General features: G+C 46.0%; 1 protein-coding gene across 1 annotated transcript in view; it reads right to left on the bottom strand.

Moving 5' to 3' along the window:
* COL6A3 (collagen type VI alpha 3 chain) overlaps positions 1-24,351 on the bottom strand; it is a 294,883-nt gene that overhangs the window by 183,292 nt on the left and 87,240 nt on the right. The window contains exon 7 of the mRNA XM_085645092.1: positions 11,103-11,717. Coding sequence (XP_085501218.1) covers positions 11,103-11,717 — 615 coding nt within the window. The remainder of the gene's footprint in view (positions 1-11,102; positions 11,718-24,351) is intronic.

The following is a 24,351-nucleotide window of genomic DNA, read 5'->3' as shown; positions in this document are numbered from 1 at the left end:
CGAACCTGCACTCTGAGTCCACTGGTTCGAAAGAGCCTCCTGCAGAGGGCGCATCCGCAGCCTGCAGTGAGGGATGAGCAGTATACAGGAAGACATCATCCCCAGGAGTGACTTGAAGGTGCGAACTCTCAGGGATTTCCTTGATTGCACCGTCTTGGCCAGGGATATGATCCTGTGTTTTCTCTCGTCTGAGGGAAATGCTCTTGCGCATTCCGTATTCAAGGTAGCCCCGAGGAAGGTAATGCTTCTCGTTGGGGACATCTGTGATTTCTGAAGATTGAGCGTCAATCCTAGATGTTGGAAAAGATTGGTACAAGCGTTGAAGGATTTGGTTGCGCCTACGGCCGTAGGCGCCTTGACCAGCCAGTCGTCTAGGTAGGGGAAAACTTGGTGACCCATTTGACGTAGGAAAGCTGCCACAGGAGAAAGGCACTTGGTGAAAATCCGCGGAGCGGATTTGAGGCCAAACGGAAGGACCTTGAACTGGTAGTGTTGTCCTGCCACTTCGAAGCGTAGAAACTTTCTGTGCCCCTTGAGTATCGGGATGTGATAGTAAGCATCCTGAAGATCCAAGGATGTCATGAAGTCTCCTTCCTCCAGAATGCCTAGGATTTCTTGAAGCGTCACCATCCTGAACGACTGACTCTTTAGGAAGGAGTTGAGTGCTCTGAGGTCCAGGATGGGCCTCCACTTCTTTTCTTTCTTGCGTATCAGAAAGAAACGGGAGTAGAAACCCTTCTCCCTCTGAGCTGATGGAACTCGCTCTATTGCTCCCTTCCTTAACATCTCCGATATCTCCCGGAGCAGCAGCCGCAGATGTCTGTGTGGAGACTTGCGGGGAGGGGTTGCAGGCGGGATGGCAGTAAATTCTAGGGAGTGGCCGAATCTGAGAAGTTGGAGCACCCAACGATCTGAGGTGATGATGCGCCAATTTTTTAGGAAATGGGTCAATTTTCCTCCAATTTGTGAAGAAGAAGATGGTAGCTGGACTGGCTGGAGTAAGCGGTCACTGGCGTCCGCCGGTGCCCCTTTTCTGGTTCTTACCCCTGAAATTGGATCTTCCGTAAGATGATTGTCGGCCCTGCTGTTGCTTTTGCTGGTACTGGGTCTTATTCTGGAACGAATATGAGGACTTATTCTGGAATGACCCTCTGTAGGAAGACTGACCTCTAGACTTGTTGCCCCGAAAGGACTGGTTCCGCGCCTGTAAGGTTCCAAGCGCTCTAGCCGTGTCCGTGTCCTTTTTAATGGCCTGGAGCGCCTCATCAATTTTTTCTCCGAATAGATGCTGCCCATCGAAGGGCATATCTAGCACCTTCGTTTGCACTTCCTGCCTGAACGATGTTGCTTTGAGCCATCCTTGGCGGCGCAGGACTGCAGCCCCAGCCAGTTGACGGAAGCCTGTCATGGCTACATCTATGGCGCAGTCGATGATCTCTGCCGCCGAAGACTGGCCTTCGGAAAGGAGTGCCTTCACCTCATCCTGTACGGCACTCGGCAGTTCTGCTAAGTATGGGGCAATATCCTCCCAAAGTTGGCGGTTATAGCGCCCTAAAAGGGCTATGGAATTGGCCACCTTGATGGTCATTGCCGAAGTGGTTGAAAACCTTTTGCCTATTGTGTCTAACTTTCTGCCCTCCTTGTCTGGTGGTGCTGACAGAGGCGAGGATGGGTTTCGAGAATTTTTCTGGGCCGCTTGGGTCACGACCGAATCTGGCTTCGGGTGGCCAGTCAGGCAAGCTGGCGCCGTGGACGGTGCTTTATACTTCTTGTCCAGGCGCGGAACGACCGCAGGAACTGAAGCCGGCGTCAGCATCAACTTCTTCCCCTGGTCCCAGAGGAAGTCAATGATAGGGATGGATTTGGCCGTCTTCTTCGTCTGCTCCTTAAAGTCATGGAGGAAGCATTCGGTTTCCGTCGACTCCATGACCATATGGAACCGCGTCGCAGCCCGTTCCACTAACTTATGAAAACCCCCGATATCCACAGGTGGTGAATCCGCCTGGCGCGGTTGCGGGGAAGGTGGTGAAGATGCTACATAGTCCTCCTGCTCATCGTCATCCTGGTCCGTCAGGTCTCCCTGGACCTCGCCTTCCTCCATCTCCTCAGCCTCCTCATCTGTTGAGTCTATCACCTGAGGTGTCGGCTCGTGGCAGACCTGCGTTACCGGCCGTGATTGCCTTGGGGCTGTCGCTGGGGTGTTTGTAGCTGGCACTGGGACCCCTGTATCCTGTCTTGGTGGTTCCGGGAAACGTTGTTTGTAATCCCTGATAAGGAACTTGAGGTCCTTAACTATTGCCAGAGGGAGGCAGACCATTGGGGTGACCTCCGTGCGGACTTGTTCCTGGACGGGGCGCTCCTGCGCGCCTGAATCTTCCTGCTCCTCGTCCGTGCTTTGGCATTTGACAAACAGCTCGGAAGGGGAAGTAGCCTGTTGGAAGAACTCTTCTTCGGACTCTTCACTCTGCAGGATCTCCAGAGGTAAATTGGTTTGGACCTTGCTTGGAGATGTTGTTTCCGGGGTAATCTGTGGTCTGGAAGCAGATCCTTGCCCAGAAATCGCCGTGGTTTTCCGTCCCACGGAAGACGACGACGTTCCCGTCGACGGCTCGGGTGTCACCAACGGCGTCCCCATCGACGATATTTTCCTCGTCGACGAAGTCCTCGTCGACGATGTGGTCGTAGACGATTCAGTCGTCGTCGATGCCTTTGTCGTCGATGCCTTCGTCGTCGACGCTTCCGTCGTCGACGCGTCCGTCGTCGACGCGTCCGTCGTCGACGCTTCCGTCGACGCTTTCGTCGTCGACGCTTTCGTCGTCGCTTTCGTCGACGATGCCTTGGTCGTCGACATCTTCGTCAACATCTTCGTCGACGATGCCTTCGTCGTCGACGCGCTCGTCATCAATATCCTCGTCGTCGACTCTTCCGTCGACGGAGGGCTCCTCGTCGACGAGGTCCTCGACGGGACCATCTTCGTCGTCGACGATGATTTAGACGACGGTTTCAAAAGTATAATAGATGAGATAGGGGTACCTGCAGACGATGATGATGGAGTCGTCGTCGTCGACGAGCGGGCCGACGCCGCTGTGGACGTGGACACCGTCGTTGTTGCTGTGGAGACGTGTCCTGATGGCCTTTTTTGCGCAGAGGATGGTGTCGCAATTTTTGAGGCCGACAGAGTAGGCTTCTTGAAAGTGGGAGAGACTTTACCAGACGCTGAGGATTTCGAAGATCTTGCCTCTGAAGACTTTTTGTGCGTCTTCTTAGGAGGAGCGTCTGAGGGGCCAGGAGATTTCACTCTCTGCCTCTTCAGGGAGACTTCAGAAGCTCCGGAAAAGCTCGCCTCTGAGGACACCACACTGTCTTTGTCCTTGAGCCTGTCCAGCCAGATAAGCAGGCGGCCCTCCCTGTCTCTCAAGGTCTTATGTGGAAAAGACCTACATATCTTGCAGTCCTTAGGGACGTGGTCCGGGTAAAGGCAATACAAGCATAGCTCATGCTTGTCGTCCACATGAAGCCTCTTCTTCCCACATGAAGAGCAAGCCCTGAAAAGGGCTTTCCTCTGGGAGTCAGACATGCCAGGAGTTGTAGATAAAATAAACACTCACTGCAGCAAAAAGAGGCCTGAAGTAGTCAGTGTTGAAATCCTGAAGAAGAAAGTCACCAAAAATCGTGAATAATCTGGTTTGAAAGAAATCCTGAGGAGAACTCAGGCTGGAGACTCCCTAGCACAACGTGCGGTAGAAAATCTGAGGGACTGAGGCTCCTGCCAGGAAGGTTCTAGAGGGAGGTGATAGCTGATTGGCTGGCTCTAGAAGTTTGGTCCTTTTTACATAAGGACTATGATAGGCGACTAAGGGGAGGCCCTTAGGCCTATTTTTCTCTATGTATGTCTATAGGACATTACTTTTTTATGTACCGGAGGCTCCCGTCTCGACGACGGGGAATGATTCAGGCATGTGAATCTATGAAAGACACCCCTAATACTGGATAATATCAAGGGACAACATATCAAATGGTAATTACTTATCAGAGGTATAGATTTACTGATTTGATTAAAATTTTGTAAAGCAAGGCGTATGCCCGTAGGCGTCTCGGTGCTGCCTTGTGCATGAAGTTTTTGACTGCCTGTAGTCTAAATCTACATGGGAGGAGTAAATAACCAAGTTTTGAGATGCTTTCTGAAAATCTGCAGATTTACTATTCCTAACTCCACATCTATGTAGCTTGAAGATATATGTACAGTGTAGATACATATATGTAGAGTTAGGTATAGAAAGTCTAAACTTACTTACCTGTCATGATTTCTTTTGATATTTTATTCTCGTATTCTGTCCCACCAATATTGGAGGTTCGACATTCAGGGTGCAGACCCTCATTTGGGACCTTTTCAGATTTAGAAAAGTCCATACCACAGAATAGGGAATCTGCGGGTAGATAAAGTATCCACCACAAAGAGCAATACCAAAGGTAAGTAACTTGTTCTTCTGATGGGTTCTTCTAACTGCAGATTCCTCACCTATAAAATAGATACCAAAGCAGTACCTTTCCCGTTGGTGAGTCTGTGGAATGTCTCAGACAAAAAAGTCCTGCAGAACTGAACAGCCAAAATGCCCTTCCCGTTAAAGATGGCTGTCAAAGCAGTAGTGATTCATGAACATGTGCACTAAACGTTGCAGCCTGACAAAAATTCATGAATGGCACCCCATGTGCCAACGCAGTGGCAGCAGTCTGGCCCCAGTTGTATGGGCCCTCAACCCTTCTGAAGGCTGCTTCTTGGCCATCGAGCAGCAGATCTTGATGTAGATTGCTATCCACCTGGACAAAAGGCCTGTTTTATTTGTTGGTAGAAAGGGTACTCTAGCGCAACGGTGAGAGAGTACCCTTACTGCCAACCTCAAGGTCTGCATTTTGAATCGGGTGGACCTTCTGTTTTTAGACAGTGGAGACTACTCAGTCTCTGCCGCCTATACACACCTCCAACGGAGTAAGGGCCGTCGTAGTTTTGGCCATGTGTCCACCCAATGTATTTAGATTGAGTGGAAACATGGCCAGTTTTCACTGCCAGTCACTGCCAAGAAAAACTTGTCGGCAAGGGGCAGTAAAATATTTGAAATTACCTACTAGAGAGGGGGTCATTGTTCTTTTTGATTGTTAAAAAGAAAATCGTACTATGGTACTTTCTTTTTAAGCATGAAAATAAAGTAGTTAGTTCGATGTTTGGCTCCGTCATATTGACAGAGCGGTCCATCAAACTTATAATACATTTCCAGGAACTGCCTTCACGGTGGTTCCTGAAAATGCTAGAGATGTCTGCAGGGGCAGTGGACATCTCTAAATACGGCGGTCTGTATATCTTCGCCATGGCGCATACAAAGTACTCTACCGTGGCGACGGTAATTACTCCATCCGCCTATGTTTAAATCGGCCCGACGTCTTTTTCTAAACTGCTTGACATTTCTTTGCCATGGAGAACTGCACAAAGAGCATATGGTCCTCCTAATGGTCTTGAGTATGATCGATGTAAAAGCTGAGCTCTCTTTTGGGGTTTAAACATTGGAGCATCTCCTCCTGTATCAAGGAGTGAGGTGTGGCAAAAAACATGAGAGTCACAACTTTTAGTGGAAAGGCCTCTCTATTCCTTAGAACCAATTTGTCCAAAAGAAAGGTGGATTATAGCAGCTGCACTGATAAAGCTTACCACTCACTCTCATGATGAGCATAGGTTATCGTACTGAGAAAGACAGTATTTAGGGTGAGGAGATGTAGATGACAGATATGCAACAGCTCAAAAAGGGCACACACGAGGAAAGTAAGGACCAATTAAGGTAGCACTATGGCACCACAAAGATTTTAGGAGGAAACGTGGTTTAAACCTTTGAGAAATCACATCACAACAGGTGATTTAAGCAAAAATGGCCAACAGATAACCATGCACCCTGCTATTCCTTGCTGAGCTAAAGACAAAACAAACAGCAAGACATCTGACAGCTTATCCTTCAATGGGTACACAAATGTATTCCAACATCTAGCATACATAGACCTTTTAAAAGGACTCCTGGTCAATGTGATCCACAACGTTTGAAGAAGATCAAATGTAGTCAACTTCTGCTGCTTAATTTCCAGTAATGGAGGAGTAGATTGTCCACTTCCTGGTGCCTGACCCTGACCAACAGTAGTGACAGAAGATCCTCCTGAAGCACCAGCCTGATTAGAGGACGGTTGCTCATGCCAAGTCTTTCTAGGTACCCAACTCTCCTTGCCTGATTTGAGACCTCTAGGATGACTTGGGCCTGGTCATTCCAGATCTTCTTCAGAACTTAGAGCAAAAGAGGTAGCAGGTCCAATACTAACATCCAGTCTCCTCAATTTAGGTCAAATAGATACTGGGCCAGTGTGAGCAATTTGAATGAAGAAATTGAGAGATCAAAGGTCTAAAATAAGCCAAAGGCCACTGCCATTTTTCAGCAAAAGGAAATAATGGGAGTAACACACACCTTCGATCTCCAAGGACGGGACTCTCTCTATATCTCTGTAGGAAATAAACGTCTTTTGAGTTATGCACCTCTAGATATTTGCCTTGGCTATTTTAATGGCCTTAGAACTCTGTGCAGTTTACTCCTGCTAACCAGTAGTCAAGTGCTTATGCTTCCCCTCAACATGATGAAATTGGTATACACCAGATTGGCATATTTAACTTACCCAAAGGTCCCTTTTATATGCTAAACAGTGGAGCCAGGGTCTGTAAGGCAAATGTCACTAGTGGACTGCAGCACTCATTGTGTCACACACTACAGTAAGAGTGCAGCCATGACTGCAGGCCTACCATTTGTAGCCTGGCTGCTGGAGTATTAGACTACTAAATTGATTTGTCAAAATAACCCCTTCTGACAGGTCAAAACTTTTATTTTAACTATTTAAAAGTCACTCCTTTGTAGGCCCTATTTCCCATAAGGAAGGTTGCATGTTATTTAAAAGTAGAACATGTAGGAATTTAATGTTAAACATGTCCTTACTATGAAAAAGCCACAACAACTATTTTCACTGTGGCAAGGATGTCTGTTCAGTATGAGACATTGGGCTACATTTTTAAATTTAATAATGCTAACCGTGAAAAGGAAACGACTAGAAAATAATTAAACAACAATTTTTAATAATTATAGTTCTTAAAAATCCAATTTAACTGTGAAGTTGGATTTTTGATTAATATTAAGGGAAAGGTCCCTTTAGAAAGTTACATTTTCCCTGACAAAAGCCTGTGGAGGCCCATTTACATTTGAACTCCTACTTATAATAGGTGTGTATGGGTGTTAAATGGCTCCCCATGAGCAAACAATAGGCTGTCCTGAATGGGCAGAGATGACCTCTTTGAACCTGAATATAAAATGAAGGGCTTTGAGCATCCTTTCTGACATTAAAGTGCCACATTCTGCATGGCAGGTCTGCAGAGGTTTTACATATAACACTTGGGGTAAACTTCAAAGAGGCCTTCCCTGTCACAGGCAAATAGCTAACAACTGTGCAGGGCCCTCCCTTTGTCCTCCCAGCCAGGCAACCTCCAATTACAGTGTGCCTCATTTTGACATTAAAGTGTCAAATCCTGCTTGAATGTCAAATCCTGCTTGACAGGTCTTCTTGTGTTTTACATAAACACTTGGGGTGCATTCAAAGGGCGAAAGCAGGATGCCAAAAACATTCTTGTGTATCACTGTATGGTTGCTGGAAAACCCTGAATTGTTCTTTCTGGTGTCTGTCTCTGGGTTTATTGGGCGATATCCCGAACTGGATCTTAGTGTTAGATTTGGAGGACATTAGGGTTACCAAAGTACACGCACCACACACACCCAGCCCTCAGAGCCCACGTTTAGTATGGCGGACGACTTCCGTCTTCTTGAAAAGGACTAAAGTGAGTAGAGTTGTCCCCAGGAACTTTTATTTCATTGGTTAGACCGTGCCCAGGAGTCATTCCCACCCACTAACTTGTAGCAGGCATACATGTAGCATCTCTAGGCACCCACTACAGAATATTCCTGGACCTGGGAAGATCTGAAGAGAACTGAACCAGCTGACTGAGACCTGAGAACAGCCTAGAAGAGTGGGGAAATGCCTGCTCTCCCTCTTGTACCCAGGACAAGGAAGTGGACTTCGAGGGCCACAAGACTGGCCTCCTGATAAAGCTGCAGTGACACAATAAGCTACCATTTGAATTTTCCTGCAACTAGCCAGTAGACTAGTAGCAACTGGCCCTGAACTGGATCCAGCGTTTGGCCTCTACTTGACACCATGTGAGTCTCTAAGCGCCTTGTCAGAGGTCCTAGGGGGCTTTAGAAGTGTACTTCTGTAGTGGAGATAACAGACTAAAGTGAAAAGGTAAAATCTTTGACCAGGACAAACCTGGTAGGTGTATCTAAACTGTCAAATTGTGACTAGATTATGATTATTGAAGTTCTGTCATCTTGCTGTAATTTGTTTATTATGTTTTACTCAATTTTTCGAATTTGGTTTGGTATGTTTATTGAGTTGCAATTCGACTTTATCACTGTTTTGGTACTGCACACATGCTTTACACATTGTCCTAAGTAAAACCTGTCTGCCATACACCATAGCTACTTGGGAGTTGAGCTCAGTTAAATTTAGTAACTTTGAGGCTTCATCCTGACAAGGGTTGTGATTATTCCCTGAGGTGGGTAGTCACTCACCCCAAATAATAACACAATTTCTTGCAGGCTTCTTGCAGGCTTCATTGTCCAAAGGAGCATGAACTTCCTACAAGAACATGGTCAAATGGTCCTCTGATAGCTGCTCTGCTGGGTGGAAGGTGTGGCGGATGGAAAGGAATGACAGGGCATATGCTCATTGGACTATTTACAGCACTATGCTTTCGGATGTTATATCTCTCCACTCATGGGCAAAATTACTGATTTTACCTCCTACAGGGTAGTTGTAAGCCCCTAAAGGCAAACTAAAGTAGATTTGAGATTGGCCTCAGAAGGGCTGGGAGCTGGGACATTCGCTGTCATTGCAATCCCTTGACACTTTCTGCTGGATCTCCTAGCCCAATCCCAAAAGAACAGGGTTTGCCTACTAAGTTGGTGGTGGATCTTGAAGCTGTCGACAGGTGAAGCCCCTAGTGTTGGCTCGAAAGGGGGAAAATTGTTGGAGATTCTGCCTTGTGGATGTGGAGAGATCGAGGGAGCGTGCAGTGGCTCTACTCTCTTTAAGGTGCTGGGGGACGGAGTGGGTCTTCGTGCAAAAAGGCAAGACCTGTCAAAAGGCAGAAATATGACTGACGCTTTGAACATTAACCGAAAAGCCAGTGGATCTCGTTCTTGTATGGTACTGGAGCACCAGAATAGTACAGACTGCTCTGCCTAAACAGTCGGTTGTATCCAGACCTGACCAAATGACATGGTTGGCTACATTTTGGCAATCTTGAATGATCTGTGCCAAGTTTCCACTGAATTCTTCTGAGACTTCTGGCAAGAGCTCTGTGACCATGTCCCATAGGAGAAGTGGCGGTGCCTCCATGAGAGCGAAGGAGCGTCGCCCCTCCGCTGGAGAAACATGAAAAATTAAATGATAATAAAACACATTTATTTTTTTTCGTGCTGGCAGCAGCCAGGTCTGGGGAAGGGCAGCAGCAAAGAGGAATACTGTGCACTAAGTTTAAAATGTGCATGTCACTTTGGCCGGCCATCTTGCGACAGCCAGCCAGACATGCACACTTTAAACACTCCGACCCAAACTGTCTCAGACAGCTGGGTGGAGAGCAAGCAGAGAACCTGAGTGCTTTAAGGAGCGTTGCACCAGCATGCTCCAGCCAATCCTGGTGCTTCTCTCATTCTGCTGAGAGAAGCATCTGGATTGGAAGAAGGGAGTTGCTTGCTGGAGCTCTTGGATCCTGTGCTGCTGAGATGAAGAGGAGCACACAGCATGAGGCAACAGGTAAGTAAAGTTTTTTTTTGAATTAAGTTGCTTTAATTCACTGACAGGCCCTTTGAGAAACTAAAAGTGCCTTCAGTCTCAACTCCAGAGCTCTCAATCATGGCCCGTTATACATACAGTTTAAAACGGATCATGATTGAGAGCTTTGGTTTTGAGTCTAAGGGCACTCACGGTTTTTATTAGTGCACGTCAGTGTGCCGGTCGCCCCACCTGTGTTAATTGCAGCTGGACACCATTGCATGGGAGTACCTACCCAGAAAATAGATGGCGTTGAATGACCTAAGGGTGAGGCAAGGTGATGAAAGCATTCTCTTTCCAAATTCTTCAGTTATTTTTGCCTTTCTGTCTTGAAGAGTTGTAGGAAAAGAATTGGGTTTAACCCTGCTAGTAGATTCCTGCACTACCAGGGTACCTGAACAATGGAGCTGTTTTAGGAAGGCAGGGTCACCCAGAGTGGGCCTGCGGCATTGTGTCAAATGTTCACAGGTGGGCAGGAACTGCGGTTTAGCCCAAGTGCCCATGAGGGTGCCAGTCAAGGCTCGGATGATGTCTATCCTTTTAGGAGGGGACATGTTACCTTGCACCCTGGAAACATTTTGAGACCGAAAACTTGTCAACTGATGAGAAAAGGTAAGAGCTAGCTTCAGGTCCAAGTATGAAGGCATTGAAAGAAAGGAACTGATTCTTGGCACGCGTGGGTGGTGCCTATAAGCAACCCCAGCTGTCACTTCTGGGGTGGAGCAAGTTCCACACAGAAGCACATCGCATCGCCTTATGGCGTGTAGGGGCAATGCTGAAAAAGTTTCCAAATCCAGTCTGGCGCCTGTGGAAATTTTAATGGTGAGAAATCTGCAGTTAGAAGTGTCCACCAGAAAACCATGATGGAAGACTTTAAGGAGTTGTTGCACATTAATGCCAGAATAACACAGTTATGGTTGCAATTTAAAGAAAGACTTCTAGAGAGGTAATACATTTGAGAATGCACAATAGGGTTCCCTTTTACCACCAACCTTACTCAAAACCAAGCAGAAAACATCTTTGCTATATCGCAGAAGAAGGTGCCTTGCGTGAAGCCCTGCAACCCTTATGGAATGCCTGCCGCACCTACACGCTAAACTGAACATAACCTAAATAAAGGTTTTCAAATGTGTCCATACCTGCTGTGGGGCGTGAGGCCGTCTGGATGATGGTGTTGATCTCTTCCCTGGACAGCTGGCCCACTCTGCTGGACAGTTGCTGATGCATTGTTTCCAACTGATTGAAATCAGGGACGGCAAAAGCGAAGTCTGGTGTGAAGGAGATGGCCTGCAGCTCGGAGATGTCTGCATTCCTAGCTCCAACTGCGAAAGGCACCACCCCTGTGTTCTTCAGGTTTGCCGAAGGCCTCCTGACGTCATCTTCGGATTTACCTGCAGTCAGCAAGATCAGGAATTGGGGCACCCCTTCATCTGCTCTGCTTCCAGCACTTGCAGTGAAAACATTCTGCGTGACGTGGTCCAGAGCAGCTCCAGTGTTGAGTGGAGAGCCCCCTAAGTGTCTCAGACGTTGGATGGCATTCAGCACCCCTTGTTTGTCAGCATGTGCGTTCAGAAGGAAGTCAGGCCGCGTGTCGTCGCTGTACTGGACCACAGATATGCGCACCCTGTCACGACCCACGTCGAGCCCTTCCACCACTCTCAGGATGAAGGTCCGCAGGGAAGGGAAGCCGCTTCGCACTTCATCAGAGCCATCGAGCAGAAACACAACATCCTTTTTGTCTCCTTCTTGCACCACTTTGGAAAACATACACACACAAAAGAAAAGTTGTATATCAATGACTGGTATCACAGAAAAGCACGAATCACAGCTTGCATGGTGTGAGGAAAAAGACAAATGGGATTGGGCGATTGATTCACTTCTCAAGAGATTACCCGCCCAAAAATCCATGAGTCCTATGAATAATCCCGCTCAAATCAAACCTAGGAAGTAGTAGTGTTAACATCAGTGATCCTAAATTGAAATTATTTATGGCAGTAATGAGGAACCAGTGAGATTCTGTTTAAGGTTCTGAAGCCATTGAGGCGGAAATAAAAAGCTACTTACCAGTAATGACAGTTATCTAACATGGGATCCTTCGGTACGCTAAATATGTTTTTTTAAAAGGATGGACTTTCAGCATTTTTATTTCCTCTTGGTTCAGGAAATACAGAGAATGTCTTTCATTAGAAATCTGAATGTTAGATCATTTATAGATTATTTTGCTCTGAATGTAGTCCTGAGCTGTCACCGTCTTGTGGTTGCATGGGACTGTGGGATAGGTCTTTGCTGGAAAAGGCTGTCGATGACTGATCGGCCAACGGGAATATTTATAGCTGAGTCAGTCTCCAATGGGTAATCCAAAGGGGCAGGAGAAGATGAGTAAATTATCTTCCTTAAATGAGTGAAGTTTTAAAATGAACAGGTGAAAAATACAGCAAACAGTTTTTGTCAAAGTGAAAGACTGCACAACACTTTATGTAGAAAATGTTCCCTCAAACTAAGTCGGGAAAGTATCATACTTGCGACGTTGTGCAAAGTCCATACATTTCGCAACTTTATGAATTTGTGAACTTCACACAGCTTTAATAATACATATGAAATGTGTCAACAGATTACTGTATGGTTGCTCATATCCCTCAAGGAGTGCCATCTTTCATTTTTTTTAAAGTACATTTACAGGTTTTTTTTTCTCACGGTTATCCTAGAAACTTCAGGGAGATGTTATTTATGGGATACCATTTGCTGAAAAAATCTTTCCACGAAAAAGATATATTCTTGCCGCGAGTTTTTCAATGGAATCAGAACTGGTAGGTTAAAGTATTTTTTCTTGCCTTTTTGAAAGCTTTGATTTTAGAAATTAAAAACGCCTTTTTATATTCAAAGTTATGTAAAGACTGCGCAGTGGGAGGGTGAGGAATAATAATGAACTATGGAAGAGAAACGAGGAAACTTGTTCAGAGAAAAAACTGGGCTCAGTATAGAAAACGTTTCCTCTTGAAAAACAGTCAATGGCTCAATAAGGATCTAGCAGAATCCGAGGGACTTAGTTACTTTTCAAAATATAAACTAAGGGGCATTTTTACAAGGAGCCTGCGTCACCGCTGCATCACTTTTTTGGACGCAGCGAAGGCATAGAGTGCAGACCCATATCTACAAGGCCATGCAAAGCCACATAGAAATGGAGTAAGGCAAAGAAGTAGCTGTGTTGACTTACTCTGTATCAAAGAGGCATTCCATGGGCATTGCAGTGGGTGTTCCCATGCAACACTCATGGATTTTGACGCATTCCCAGATTTACAAGGATTTGTAAAACTGAGAAGGTGTCATAAGCCAGAGAAGAAACATCTTTATTTCTCCTAGTTTTTTCCTCTTTCTATATGCAGCACACATAGAAGAAGGAAAACACCTCCATTGATGATTTCTGTGCAGGAAGGTCTCCCTTACTGCACAATAATAATCATTCCTACAACGCAGACACACTTGCCCTAGGCCGTCAATTGTGCGCCAGCACAAAGGAAAGGGCAGAGATGTGTTGTATTGCAGTAAATATGACGCATCCCTGCACTTTCCTTATGGCACGGGGGAGCAAGCTGGCTTTGGGTTCTACGCTGCTTTTGTTTGTCGTTAATTTGCCCCTGAATATTGTTTATAGATACCATACCTTTTATTGTCAATTTAGGATAGCGTAATTTATATTCACAAAGTATGACAAATGTATTCCTAAATTGCTGTCATTGCCCTCTCCATCTCCCTGTACACATTATATGCTCCTTCGACATGGGTCTTCTGTAATTGTCTGCATTAAAGTTTTATATAATAAAATGGTAGAGGAGGGACTCTTTTTTTGAGGACATATAAGCTCAGTTTATTAAACTAAAAAAATACTTTAAATAGCCCTTTATTATTCAATCTTTATTTCCTTCTGATTTTTCGTTTCTAGCCCTATCATAGCCAACATATGTTTGGCCTGAAAGCAGGCATTACACATACATTGTTTACAGGCCATGAAGGAAACAAAGAGGAATTTATACTTGAAAAAAGTGCCTCTCCTGCCATTTTAAAAAACATTTTAATCTTCACACTTGAACTGTTCAATACTTTTCCTGATGTAGGATATGTTCCGGAAGGACGAATGGGGGAATGGATGGCTGGTTGGTTGGCTGGATGGATGGATCAATGCTGGAAATTGCATCTTAAGTATCATGTACACTGAAGAAAGGGCAATGAACTTCCCTTTTACAATAGGTTGCATTGAGGGCCTATTTCACAAAGGGCCTCCGCACTTGTGGTGGAGGCCCGGCAGTCATGGTGGGGGGTCCCGCACTCGTAGTCAGACCGCCGTACTGCAACTACCCATTGAAGAGGTCCTATCACAAGTGCGGATCCCGCCATAAATATAGAGGAGGCCCTTATAAATCGGGCCCTGAGTATCAAAGGAACTCAGATGGAAGAGTCGTACAGAGCGTATTAGGCAAACAGAAAATGAGGTCCAAATAGTTTCGACAAAGCAAGATTCACACGATTCTCAAAGATGGACGCGATTCTGAGTCTTTTTGATTTGAAAAGGTGGCACATGCTCAGCATCTTGTTTCCTTTAAAATGTCCACACATTCCTTAAGAATATTTAGATGTGTGTGTTCTAGACATTCAAGAACAAAACTGCAACATCCTGTGATTTTGGAGTAAATAATTTAGATTATACATGCTCTGAAAGTTTGAATATGTGTGTAACATTGAATAAAAGGGGCTGTGCATCAAGGTCCGTTGCCTTCCTTCAAAGAAACAAACGCCCACTTTGGGAGAGCAGGCCACCGACCAGTGACTAAATAAGGACCCTAATTTTCTTTTGATAATCCTAGTTTCTCATGCAGGAAGGAGTCATTCAAGAAAGCACATTTCTGAGAGATGGTTTGTCTCATACGTTTTGCCCAGGACCTCTTCAGCATGTGATCACTGTGACGCTCCTTTCTGATGGCTCTGCTTCCTTGAGATGTTAGTGAGGTCTCTTTACTCTCCTCTTTCTAATGCAGTACATTGTGCTGTACCTTTCTGTCATGTGCATTTCACATGATAGTCAGAAGTATTGGCAGAAAACTTCAAAATCGAGTCTTAAAATGTCATGAGTGCTACTTCGATAAATAAATAAAAAAATAATTGAATTATCTGCTTGCTGAGTCCTCCTTGCCACTCATCCTGGTCGCATCTCTTCTCCTCCTGCCGGCAGGAACCAGAACAGGAAGCAGCATGGAAGCACCCAGGCTCCCCTGAGCCAATCACAATGTTGCAATGCAGCATTGTGATTGGTCTGAGCGCCATGGCTCAGCTTTCAGATAGGGCATGGGGCCTGTGCATGTCCACACCCAAGCTGTAATTCAACCTGGGTGGAGAAGGGGAAAAGTGCGAAAGACTGTAATGGTTGGCCCGAGAGGGCCGGCCAAACAGTCTTTGTGCACTTGGGAGTGGAGGCAAACCACTCCTCGGCTGCTCTGTCAGCCCCGCCCGCCCACCTGGCAAAAAGAAATAACGAAAATGATAATAACTTAGTTATTATCATTGTATTTATTTATTATACTGCTTAAAAAAAACAGTGGAAGAACAAATGTTACTTACCTGTAAACTGTGGTTCTCCAGTATTGGTGTCTTTCATAGATTCACATGCTTGAATATTCCCCGTCGTCGAAGTGGGAGTCCCACGGTATATATAAAAAGCAATAAGTATCATGTATATATATATACACATACATAACCACATAAGAGTATATACATACCCAAATAAACTTATATATATATAGTTCAAATAACATATCAAGTTAAAATACCATAGGATAGCATTGAGACATAGGAAAGCATTGAGAAAAAGAATCACTTTACTGACATATCACTGTCATTTTATAGTCCAAACTCCAGCCAATCAGGCGCTAGCACCCTCTAGAACCTTCTCCTCAGAGGCTCAGACCCTCAGATTTTCGAGCACGAGAGTGACCATAGAGCCGAAAGAGGAGAAGAGAGCCTCTGAGGGGAGGAGGGTGGGTCGCATGTGAATCTATGAAAGACACCAATACTGGAGAACCACAGTTTACAGGTAAGTAACATTTGTTCTTCTCCAGTATTTGGGGTGTCTTTCATAGATTCACATGCTTGAATAGAATAGTAAGCAGTAAACAGTATTCGGCTGACCAAGCCGTATTGATATTGCATGTAATACAATGACAATGTATTTAGAACGCAATTAAGAATACCCCAGGAGGAGGGAAGTAGCAGAGGCTCACCTTATTTAAACAGATTCCGTAGAACTGCCTGTCCCACAGCCGTGTCTGCTTCGTTAATGGATTCCAGACAGTAGTGCTTCGTAAACGTGTGCCTGCTGGACCACGTAGCTGCCCGGCATATCTGATGGATGGGCACACCAGCGAACAGGGCAGTGGAAGATGACATAGCCCTCGTTGAATGGGCTCTCACTCCCGAAGACAGAGGCTTACCAGCCTTTTGATGGCAAAAAGAGATTGCTGATGAAACCCAACGGGCAATCGTAGGTTTGGTGACCGATTGTCCTTTGCAAGCACGCCCGTAGGCCACAAACAACTGGTCAGATTTGCGAAAGGATTGAGTTCTGCTAATGTAGAATTTAAGACATCTCTTCAAGTCCAGAGAGTGTAAGCTTTGCTCCGCCGGGGTTTGTGGATGCGGGAAAAAAGTCTTTAAAAGCACCGGTTCGTTAAGATGGAAATCGGATGGTACCTTAGGTATAAAAACCGGATTAGTGCAGAGGATGACACAGTCCGATCTGAATTGAAGGAACGGAGGCTTTATTGTAAAGGCGTGAATGTCACTGACTCTGCGGGAAGAGGTCAGAGCAAGGAGGAGGGCCACTTTCCAAGTTAAAAATTTGACATCCGCTGAGTGGATAGGTTCGAAGGGCGCCTTCATGAGCTGAGCCAGCATGATGTTCAGGCGCCACGTGGGTGGAGGACGCCGAATGGGCGGGAACATTCGAAAGAGACCCTTGAAAAATTGTTGTATGACTCTGGATGAATAGAGAGAGGACGAGCCATCTTGTCGGAAGCGAGATATTGCCGCTAGAAAGACCTTTAAGGTAGAGTGCGATAATCCAGACTGCGCTAGTTGTAGGAATAACGGCAGAATGTGTTCTGGAGGAGCGTGCACAGGATGAATGTGGGCGGAAGCACACCAAAGACAAAATCGCTTCCATTTGAGCTTATACGTTTTCACTGTGGATGGAGCTCTTGCCTTAGCTAACACCTCCCTGCAGGCTGGAGGAATGTTCAAATGAGCAAATTCAAGGTGCTCAGGTTCCAAGCCGACAAGCTGAGAGAGCTGGGATTCGGATGGCATATCCGACCATCGTTCATTGTCAGCAGATCCGGCTTCAGGTGGAGAAGGATGGGCTCGTGTTGGGATAGGAGAAGCAACTCCGAAAACCATGCTTGCCGAGGCCACCGTGGAGCTATTAGGAGTACATGGCACGGTTGTTGTCTCATCTTCCGCAACACTCGCGGAATCAGAGGAATCGGCGGAAAAGCGTACGCAAATATCCCGTACCAATTGATCGAAAGGGCATTTCCGCACGACCCTTGGTGGGGAAACCAGCTTGCGTAGGACCGGCATTTTGTATTCTGCGGGGTTGCGAAGAGGTCGATTGTCGGGTGACCCCAAAGGTTGAAGACAAATTCCAGAGTCGGTTGATGTAACTCCCACTCGTGGGTTGATGATGCTGACCGACTGAGTGCATCCGCCAGAGTATTGGAAATGCCGGGCAGATGAATTGCTTGTAACGTCATCTGATGGAGTATGGCCCAACTCCAAATCCTCTGCGCCAGACGGGAGAGCAGTGGAGATCTTGTCCCGCCCTGTTTGTTCAGGTAGTGCATGCACGTGGTGTTGTCCGTCTGAATGAGGACTGACTTCCCTTGGAACTGCAGGCGGAAGGATTTCAACGCCAAGAAAATGGCCATCAGTATCAGTCTGTTGATGTGCCAGCAACGCTGAGCCGCTGACCATTGGCCCTTGACGGATAGATCTTGAAAATGTGCGCCCCAACCCTCCATGGATGCGTCCGTGGTAAGGACGAGTTCTGGGGTTGTCGACAGAAAAGATGTTCCTGCTGCGATGTTGGCAGGACGGGTCCACCAATGCAGCGCTTGAGCCATGCGGGGTGACACCACGAGCTGATCGTTGAAGGAACCGGAAACCTGGCGCCACTGCTTGTCTAACTCCTCTTGAATGATACGACTCTTTAGTCTGCAGAGAGGGATCAAAGCGATGCATGAGGACGCCATTCCCAGAAAGGATTTCAATATGCGGACTGAAACTGACTGCTTTGCTGCGATGGAGCTCGCAAGCTGTTGAATCCGTTCTTGACGCTCTGCTGAAGCGAAAGCCATGGCTGTGCTCGTATTGATACAAGCGCCGAGAAAGGTCTTGCACGTAGTCGGCGTGAGTTGAGTTTTTCGCACATTGATCGACAAACCCAGGGACTGGAACAGATCGAGACAGCGCTGGGTATCGAGGGCCGCCTGGTGGGAGGATTGAGATTTGATGAGGCAATCGTCCAGGTAGGGGTATATCTGAATACCCTCTTGTCGTAAGTGAGCCACCACCGGGGCCAGGAATTTTGTAAAGACCCGTGGGGCTGAGCAGAGTCCGAAGGGTAGGACTTTGAATTGGTAATCCTTGTGGCCCACTCGAAATCGTAGGTATTTCCTGTGGCGTGGCAGAATGGGCACATGGAAATATGCGTCCTGCAGATCGATCGTTGTCATGTAATCCTCCTGAGAAAAGAATTGGAGGATGTCCTTCAATGTGAGCATCCGGAAGGACTGAGTCTTGAGAAATTTGTTGAGCAATCTTAGATCGAGGATGGGACGCCACTCCCCTGATTTCTTTAGTATGAGGAAAAAACGGGAATAGAATCCCAACCCTCTTTGATATTTCGGAACCACTTCGATGGCACCCTTGTTTAACATTATTTGGATCTGATTGAAAAGTTCTTTGAGATGGGCGGGAGGAGGTCCGGATGGAGGTGTGCGTGGAGGAACCTTCACAAACTCTAGGGCGTGGCCCCTTGAAATAATATCCAGAACCCAGCGGTCCGAAGTGATTGAGGACCAAGTTGAAAAGAACTGGGAGATTTTTCCTCCAACAGGAACTAGAGGACAACTGGGAAAAGGAAGTTTTATCCGTACACAGTCACTGTTTTTTGGTTGAATTCCCTCTGTAATTCGACTTCCCTCTATATGACTTGCTAGTTTGCTGTCTGTAGGACTGCTGCGGTTGTGAAGAGTACCGTTGTTGCCCTTGGTTGTACGAGCGGTATTGGGAAGAGGACCCACGAAAGGATGATGAGGAGGTGCCGCGGCCGCGCGCACCTCGAAAGGGCTGCTTCCTAAACTGTAGAGTGCCGAGGGAACGAGCCGTATCCGTGTCCTTTTTTATGGTTTGCAAGGCATCTTCCACATGCTGGCCAAATAATGACTCTCCGTCATATGGCATGTCCAAAATCTTAGCCTGGACCTCTTGCCGAAATGAGGTTGATCGAAGCCAGCCCTGTCTTCTTAGGACAGCTGCTCCCGCCAATTGACGGAAACCGGTGGATGCGATGTCAACAGAGCAGTCAATGATCTCGGATGACGCCCTCTCACCCTCTTGCAGGATCTTCTGAGCTTCCGCTCTAGAATCCTCCGGTATAAGCTTGACCAGTGCAGCCATGTCCGACCACATCTGTCTATCGTAACGGCCGAGGATTGCCAAAGAATTCGCAGCCCGGACCGTTGTTGACGCCATGGTTGAGAACTTCTTGCCGATGGCATCCAGGCGACGGCCGTCGTGATCCGGAGGCGCCGACATTGGAGATGATGGATTTTTGGAGCGGCGCTGTGCCGCTTGTGTGATCACTGAGTCCGGCTTAGGTTGAGACACCAAGCAGGCTGGGGAAGAATCCGGAGCTTTGTACTTTTTCTCCAGGCGCGGGAGCACCGCCGGAATAGAATTAGGTGTCTTCATTAACTTTATGCCTTCATTCCATATGAAGTCTATAATGGGCACAGCTCGTACTTGTTTCTGAGGCTGGGACTTGAAATCGTACAAGAAACAGTCCTCTTCCCTAACCACCATGGGAAGGTGAAAGCGTTGCGCTGCTCTCTCCATCAGCTGATGGAACCCTGTTATGTCGACAGGTGGCGAGTTGACTGGTGACCTTGGCGGTGATGCGGGCGAATTGATTTGGTAGTCATCCCAGTCCGCCATAGAGTCGTCCTCCGGAAGCTCACCCTCTTCCGTATCTAGATTATCCATATTATCATCCTCTGCATTGGAAGGCAGTGCAGGTGTGGAGGGCGTAGGTATCGTTGGCAATATAGGATGAGGTGGAACCTCAGATGGCGCTTCACGTGGAGAACTTTGAGAGGATGCTGGAAAGCGACGATTATAATCTTCCAACATGTATTGGAGGTTGGAAATAAGCCGCACAGGAAGCTGCACCATAGGAACCGGAGCAGAGGAATTTTGCTCTTCTTCCTGTTCGTAGTATTCATCCTCCTCAGAGTCTTGGCACTTTATATGGAGCTCAGAAGGACTAAGAGCATCCCGAAAAGCAGACTGATCGTCCTCATCTGAATCGTCCTCATCCCCTGAGGGAAATAGTTGACGGGGTGGCCGTGGTCCAGGTGGTAACATAACTGGGTCTAGTATAGCCTTACGACGTAGCATTAAGGAGCTGTCCACAGACCCCGGTGCTGGCGTTGACATTGGCACCAATGGCATTGTCGCAAAATTTGACCGCACCGTCGTCGAGGCGACCGTCGACGAAGTAGTCGACGACGGAACTGCCGTCGACGAGGAGGCTGCCGTCGACGAGGAGGCTGCCGTCGACGAGGAGGCTGCCGTCGACGGGGTGGCTGCCGTCGACGGGGTGGCTGCCGTCGACGAGGTGGCTGCCGTCGACGGTGTGGCTGCCGTCGACGAGGCTGTCGTCGACGAGGCTGTCGTCGACGATGAAGACTTCCTCTTCTTCTTTTTATCCATCGTCGACGGAGTTGCAGACGTCGACGGAAGCGCCAACTTCCCAGTCGTCGACGAAGAGGTGAGTGGTATCGTCGACGAGACAGTTCTAAGAGAAACACATACTACCGTCGACGGTGAAGACGTCGACGAAGTCAGTGTTGTCGACGAAGGAAATCTGCTCGATACCGTCGTCACCGTCGTCGACGAGGCTGATGAAGTAGCCGATCTCGTCGACGGAGGAGCCGTCGACGGGCCCGTCGACGGTTTTGAACGTTTCTGACTGGAAACATGTACTGACGCAGTCATAGACGCCTGAGAGCTAAGTCTCGGGGGCGCCGACGTGGTAACAGAGACTTTGCCTGTAGACACTTCCTCAAGATGAAGTCTCTTCTTTTTTAGAAAAGGAGATGGCAAGTCCTGGACACTTCCACGCTTTGAAGAGACTCCTGTCTTGACAGAGGCTACACTTTCCACCTCAGAAAGGGGGTTATCTGTATCCTTTAGTTTTTGAAGCCATATTAAAAGGCGACCTTCTCTATCTTTCAAAGTTTTGTGAGAGAAAGTTCTGCAGATCTTACAGTTGGCCACCTTATGATCAGGATACAGACAATAAATACATTTCTCATGGGGATCCTCAGAGAAAAGTCTTGACTTTCCGCAAGATGAACAAGGACGGAAAAGAGATTTCTTACTTGCAGACATGATGAGAGACAAAAAACCTCAAACCAGATCAAGAACTGAGCAGAGCTCAGGGATACTCCCTTCACACGACGTGCGGTAGAAAATCTGAGGGTCTGAGCCTCTGAGGAGAAGGTTCTAGAGGGTGCTAGCGCCTGATTGGCTGGAGTTTGGACTATAAAATGACAGTGATATGTCAGTAAAGTGATTCTTTTTCTCAATGCTTTCCTATGTCTCAATGCTATCCTATGGTATTTTAACTTGATATGTTATTTGAACTATATATATATAAGTTTATTTGGGTATGTATATACTCTTATGTGGTTATGTAATGTGTATATATATATACATGATACTTATTGCTTTTTATATATACCGTGGGACTCCCACTTCGACGACGGGGAATATTCAAGCATGTGAATCTATGAAAGACACCCCAAATACTGGAGAATGATGCTTCACCACCTTACCGGAGGAGCCGCCACTGTTGACAGAGTTTCCTTAAACAGCATCATTTAAAGTGGAATATTTGCCATAAGGCAAAGGATTTTCAATCAAGTCCACCTATATGTAGTTGAGGCTTGCTCAATACATTGATGTTCATAATCAACACATCCGTTTGGGAAGAAGCATATGAAGGTACTTATGTCAAATGGACCAATACCAATGGAGCTCACATTGTTGGGTATTTTTCTGGCAGACAACGGTCAATCGACATAAGAAGACTTCAAGAAGATTCTTGTGTATATCTCAAATTAATCTGTGTCATCAACTGTTTTGACTTTAGATGAAATTATACAGGATTTTTAGCATGAAAGTTATGAGTGCTGAAGTTGACCTTCAAACACCTTCCAGTGTAGATGATGTTTGAGTCAAACTTGAAGTATGGGACTGTGGGATAGGTCTTTGCTGGAAAAGGCTGTCGATGACTGATCGGCCAACGGGTAATCCAAAGGGGCAGGAGAAGATGAGTAAATTATCTTCCTTAAATGAGTGAAGTTTTAAAATAAACAGGTGAAAAATACAGCAAACAGTTTTTTGTCAAAGTGAAAGACTGCACAACACTTTATGTAGAAAATGTTCCCTCAAACTAAGTCGGGAAAGTATCGTACTTGCGACGTTGTGCAAAGTCCATAAATTTCGCAACTTTATGAATTTGTGAACTTCACACAGCTTTAATAACACATATGAAATGTTTCAACAGATTACTGTATGGTTGCTCATATCCCTCAAGGAGTGCCATCTTTCATTTTTTTTAAAGTACATTTACAGGTTTTTTTTCTCACGGTTATCCTAGAAACTTCAGGGAGATGTTATTTATGGGATACCATTTGCTGAAAAAATCTTTCCACGAAAAAGATATATTCTTGCCGCGAGTTTTTCAATGGAATCAGAACTGGTAGGTTAAAGTATTTTTTCTTGCCTTTTTGAAAGCTTTGATTTTAGAAATTAAAAACGCCTTTTTATATTCAAAGTTATGTAAAGACTGCGCAGTGGGAGGGTGAGGAATAATAATGAACTATGGAAGAGAAACGAGGAAACTTGTTCAGACAAAAAACTGGGCTCAGTATAGAAAACGTTTCCTCTTGAAAAACAGTCAATGGCTCAATAAGGATCTAGCAGAATCCGAGGGACTTAGTTACTTTTCAAAATATAAACTAAGGGGCATTTTTACAAGGAGCCTGCGTCACCGCTGCATCACTTTTTTGGACGCAGCGAAGGCATAGAGTGCAGACCCATATCTACAAGGCCATGCAAATCCACATAGAAATGGAGTAAGGCAAAGAAGTAGCTGTGTTGACTTACTCTGTATCAAAGAGGCATTCCATGGGCATTGCAGTGGGTGTTCCCATGCAACACTCATGGATTTTGACGCATTCCCAGATTTACAAGGATTTGTAAAACTGAGAAGGTGTCATAAGCCAGAGAAGAAACATCTTTATTTCTCCTAGTTTTTTCCTCTTTCTATATGCAGCACACATAGAAGAAGGAAAACACCTCCATTGATGATTTCTGTGCAGGAAGGTCTCCCTTACTGCACAATAATAATCATTCCTACAACGCAGACACACTTGCCCTAGGCCGTCAATTGTGCGCCAGCACAAAGGAAAGGGCAGAGATGTGTTGTATTGCAGTAAATATGACGCATCCCTGCACTTTCCTTATGGCACGGGGGAGCAAGCTGGCTTTGGGTTCTACGCTGCTTTTGTTTGTCGTTAATTTGCCCCTGAATATTGTTTATAGATACCATACCTTTTATTGTCAATTTAGGATAGCGTAATTTATATTCACAAAGTATGACAAACGTATTCCTAAATTACTGTCATTGCCCTCTCCATCTCCCTGTACACATTATATGCTCCTTCGACATGGGTCTTCTGTAATTGTCTGCATTAAAGTTTTATATAATAAAATGGTAGAGGAGGGACTCTTTTTTTGAGGACATATAAGCTCAGTTTATTAAACTAAAAAAATACTTTAAATAGCCCTTTATTATTCAATCTTTATTTCCTTCTGATTTTTCGTTTCTAGCCCTATCATAGCCAACATATGTTTGGCCTGAAAGCAGGCATTACACATACATTGTTTACAGGCCATGAAGGAAACAAAGAGGAATTTATACTTGAAAAAAGTGCCTCTCCTGCCATTTTAAAAAACATTTTAATCTTCACACTTGAACTGTTCAATACT

This window comes from Triturus cristatus, chromosome 3_1 (assembly GCF_964204655.1).
Source record: "Triturus cristatus chromosome 3_1, aTriCri1.1, whole genome shotgun sequence".
NCBI lineage: Eukaryota > Metazoa > Chordata > Amphibia > Caudata > Salamandridae > Triturus > Triturus cristatus.
Note: the sequence above shows the minus strand (reverse complement) of the source record. Positions and strands in the feature narration are given on the sequence as shown.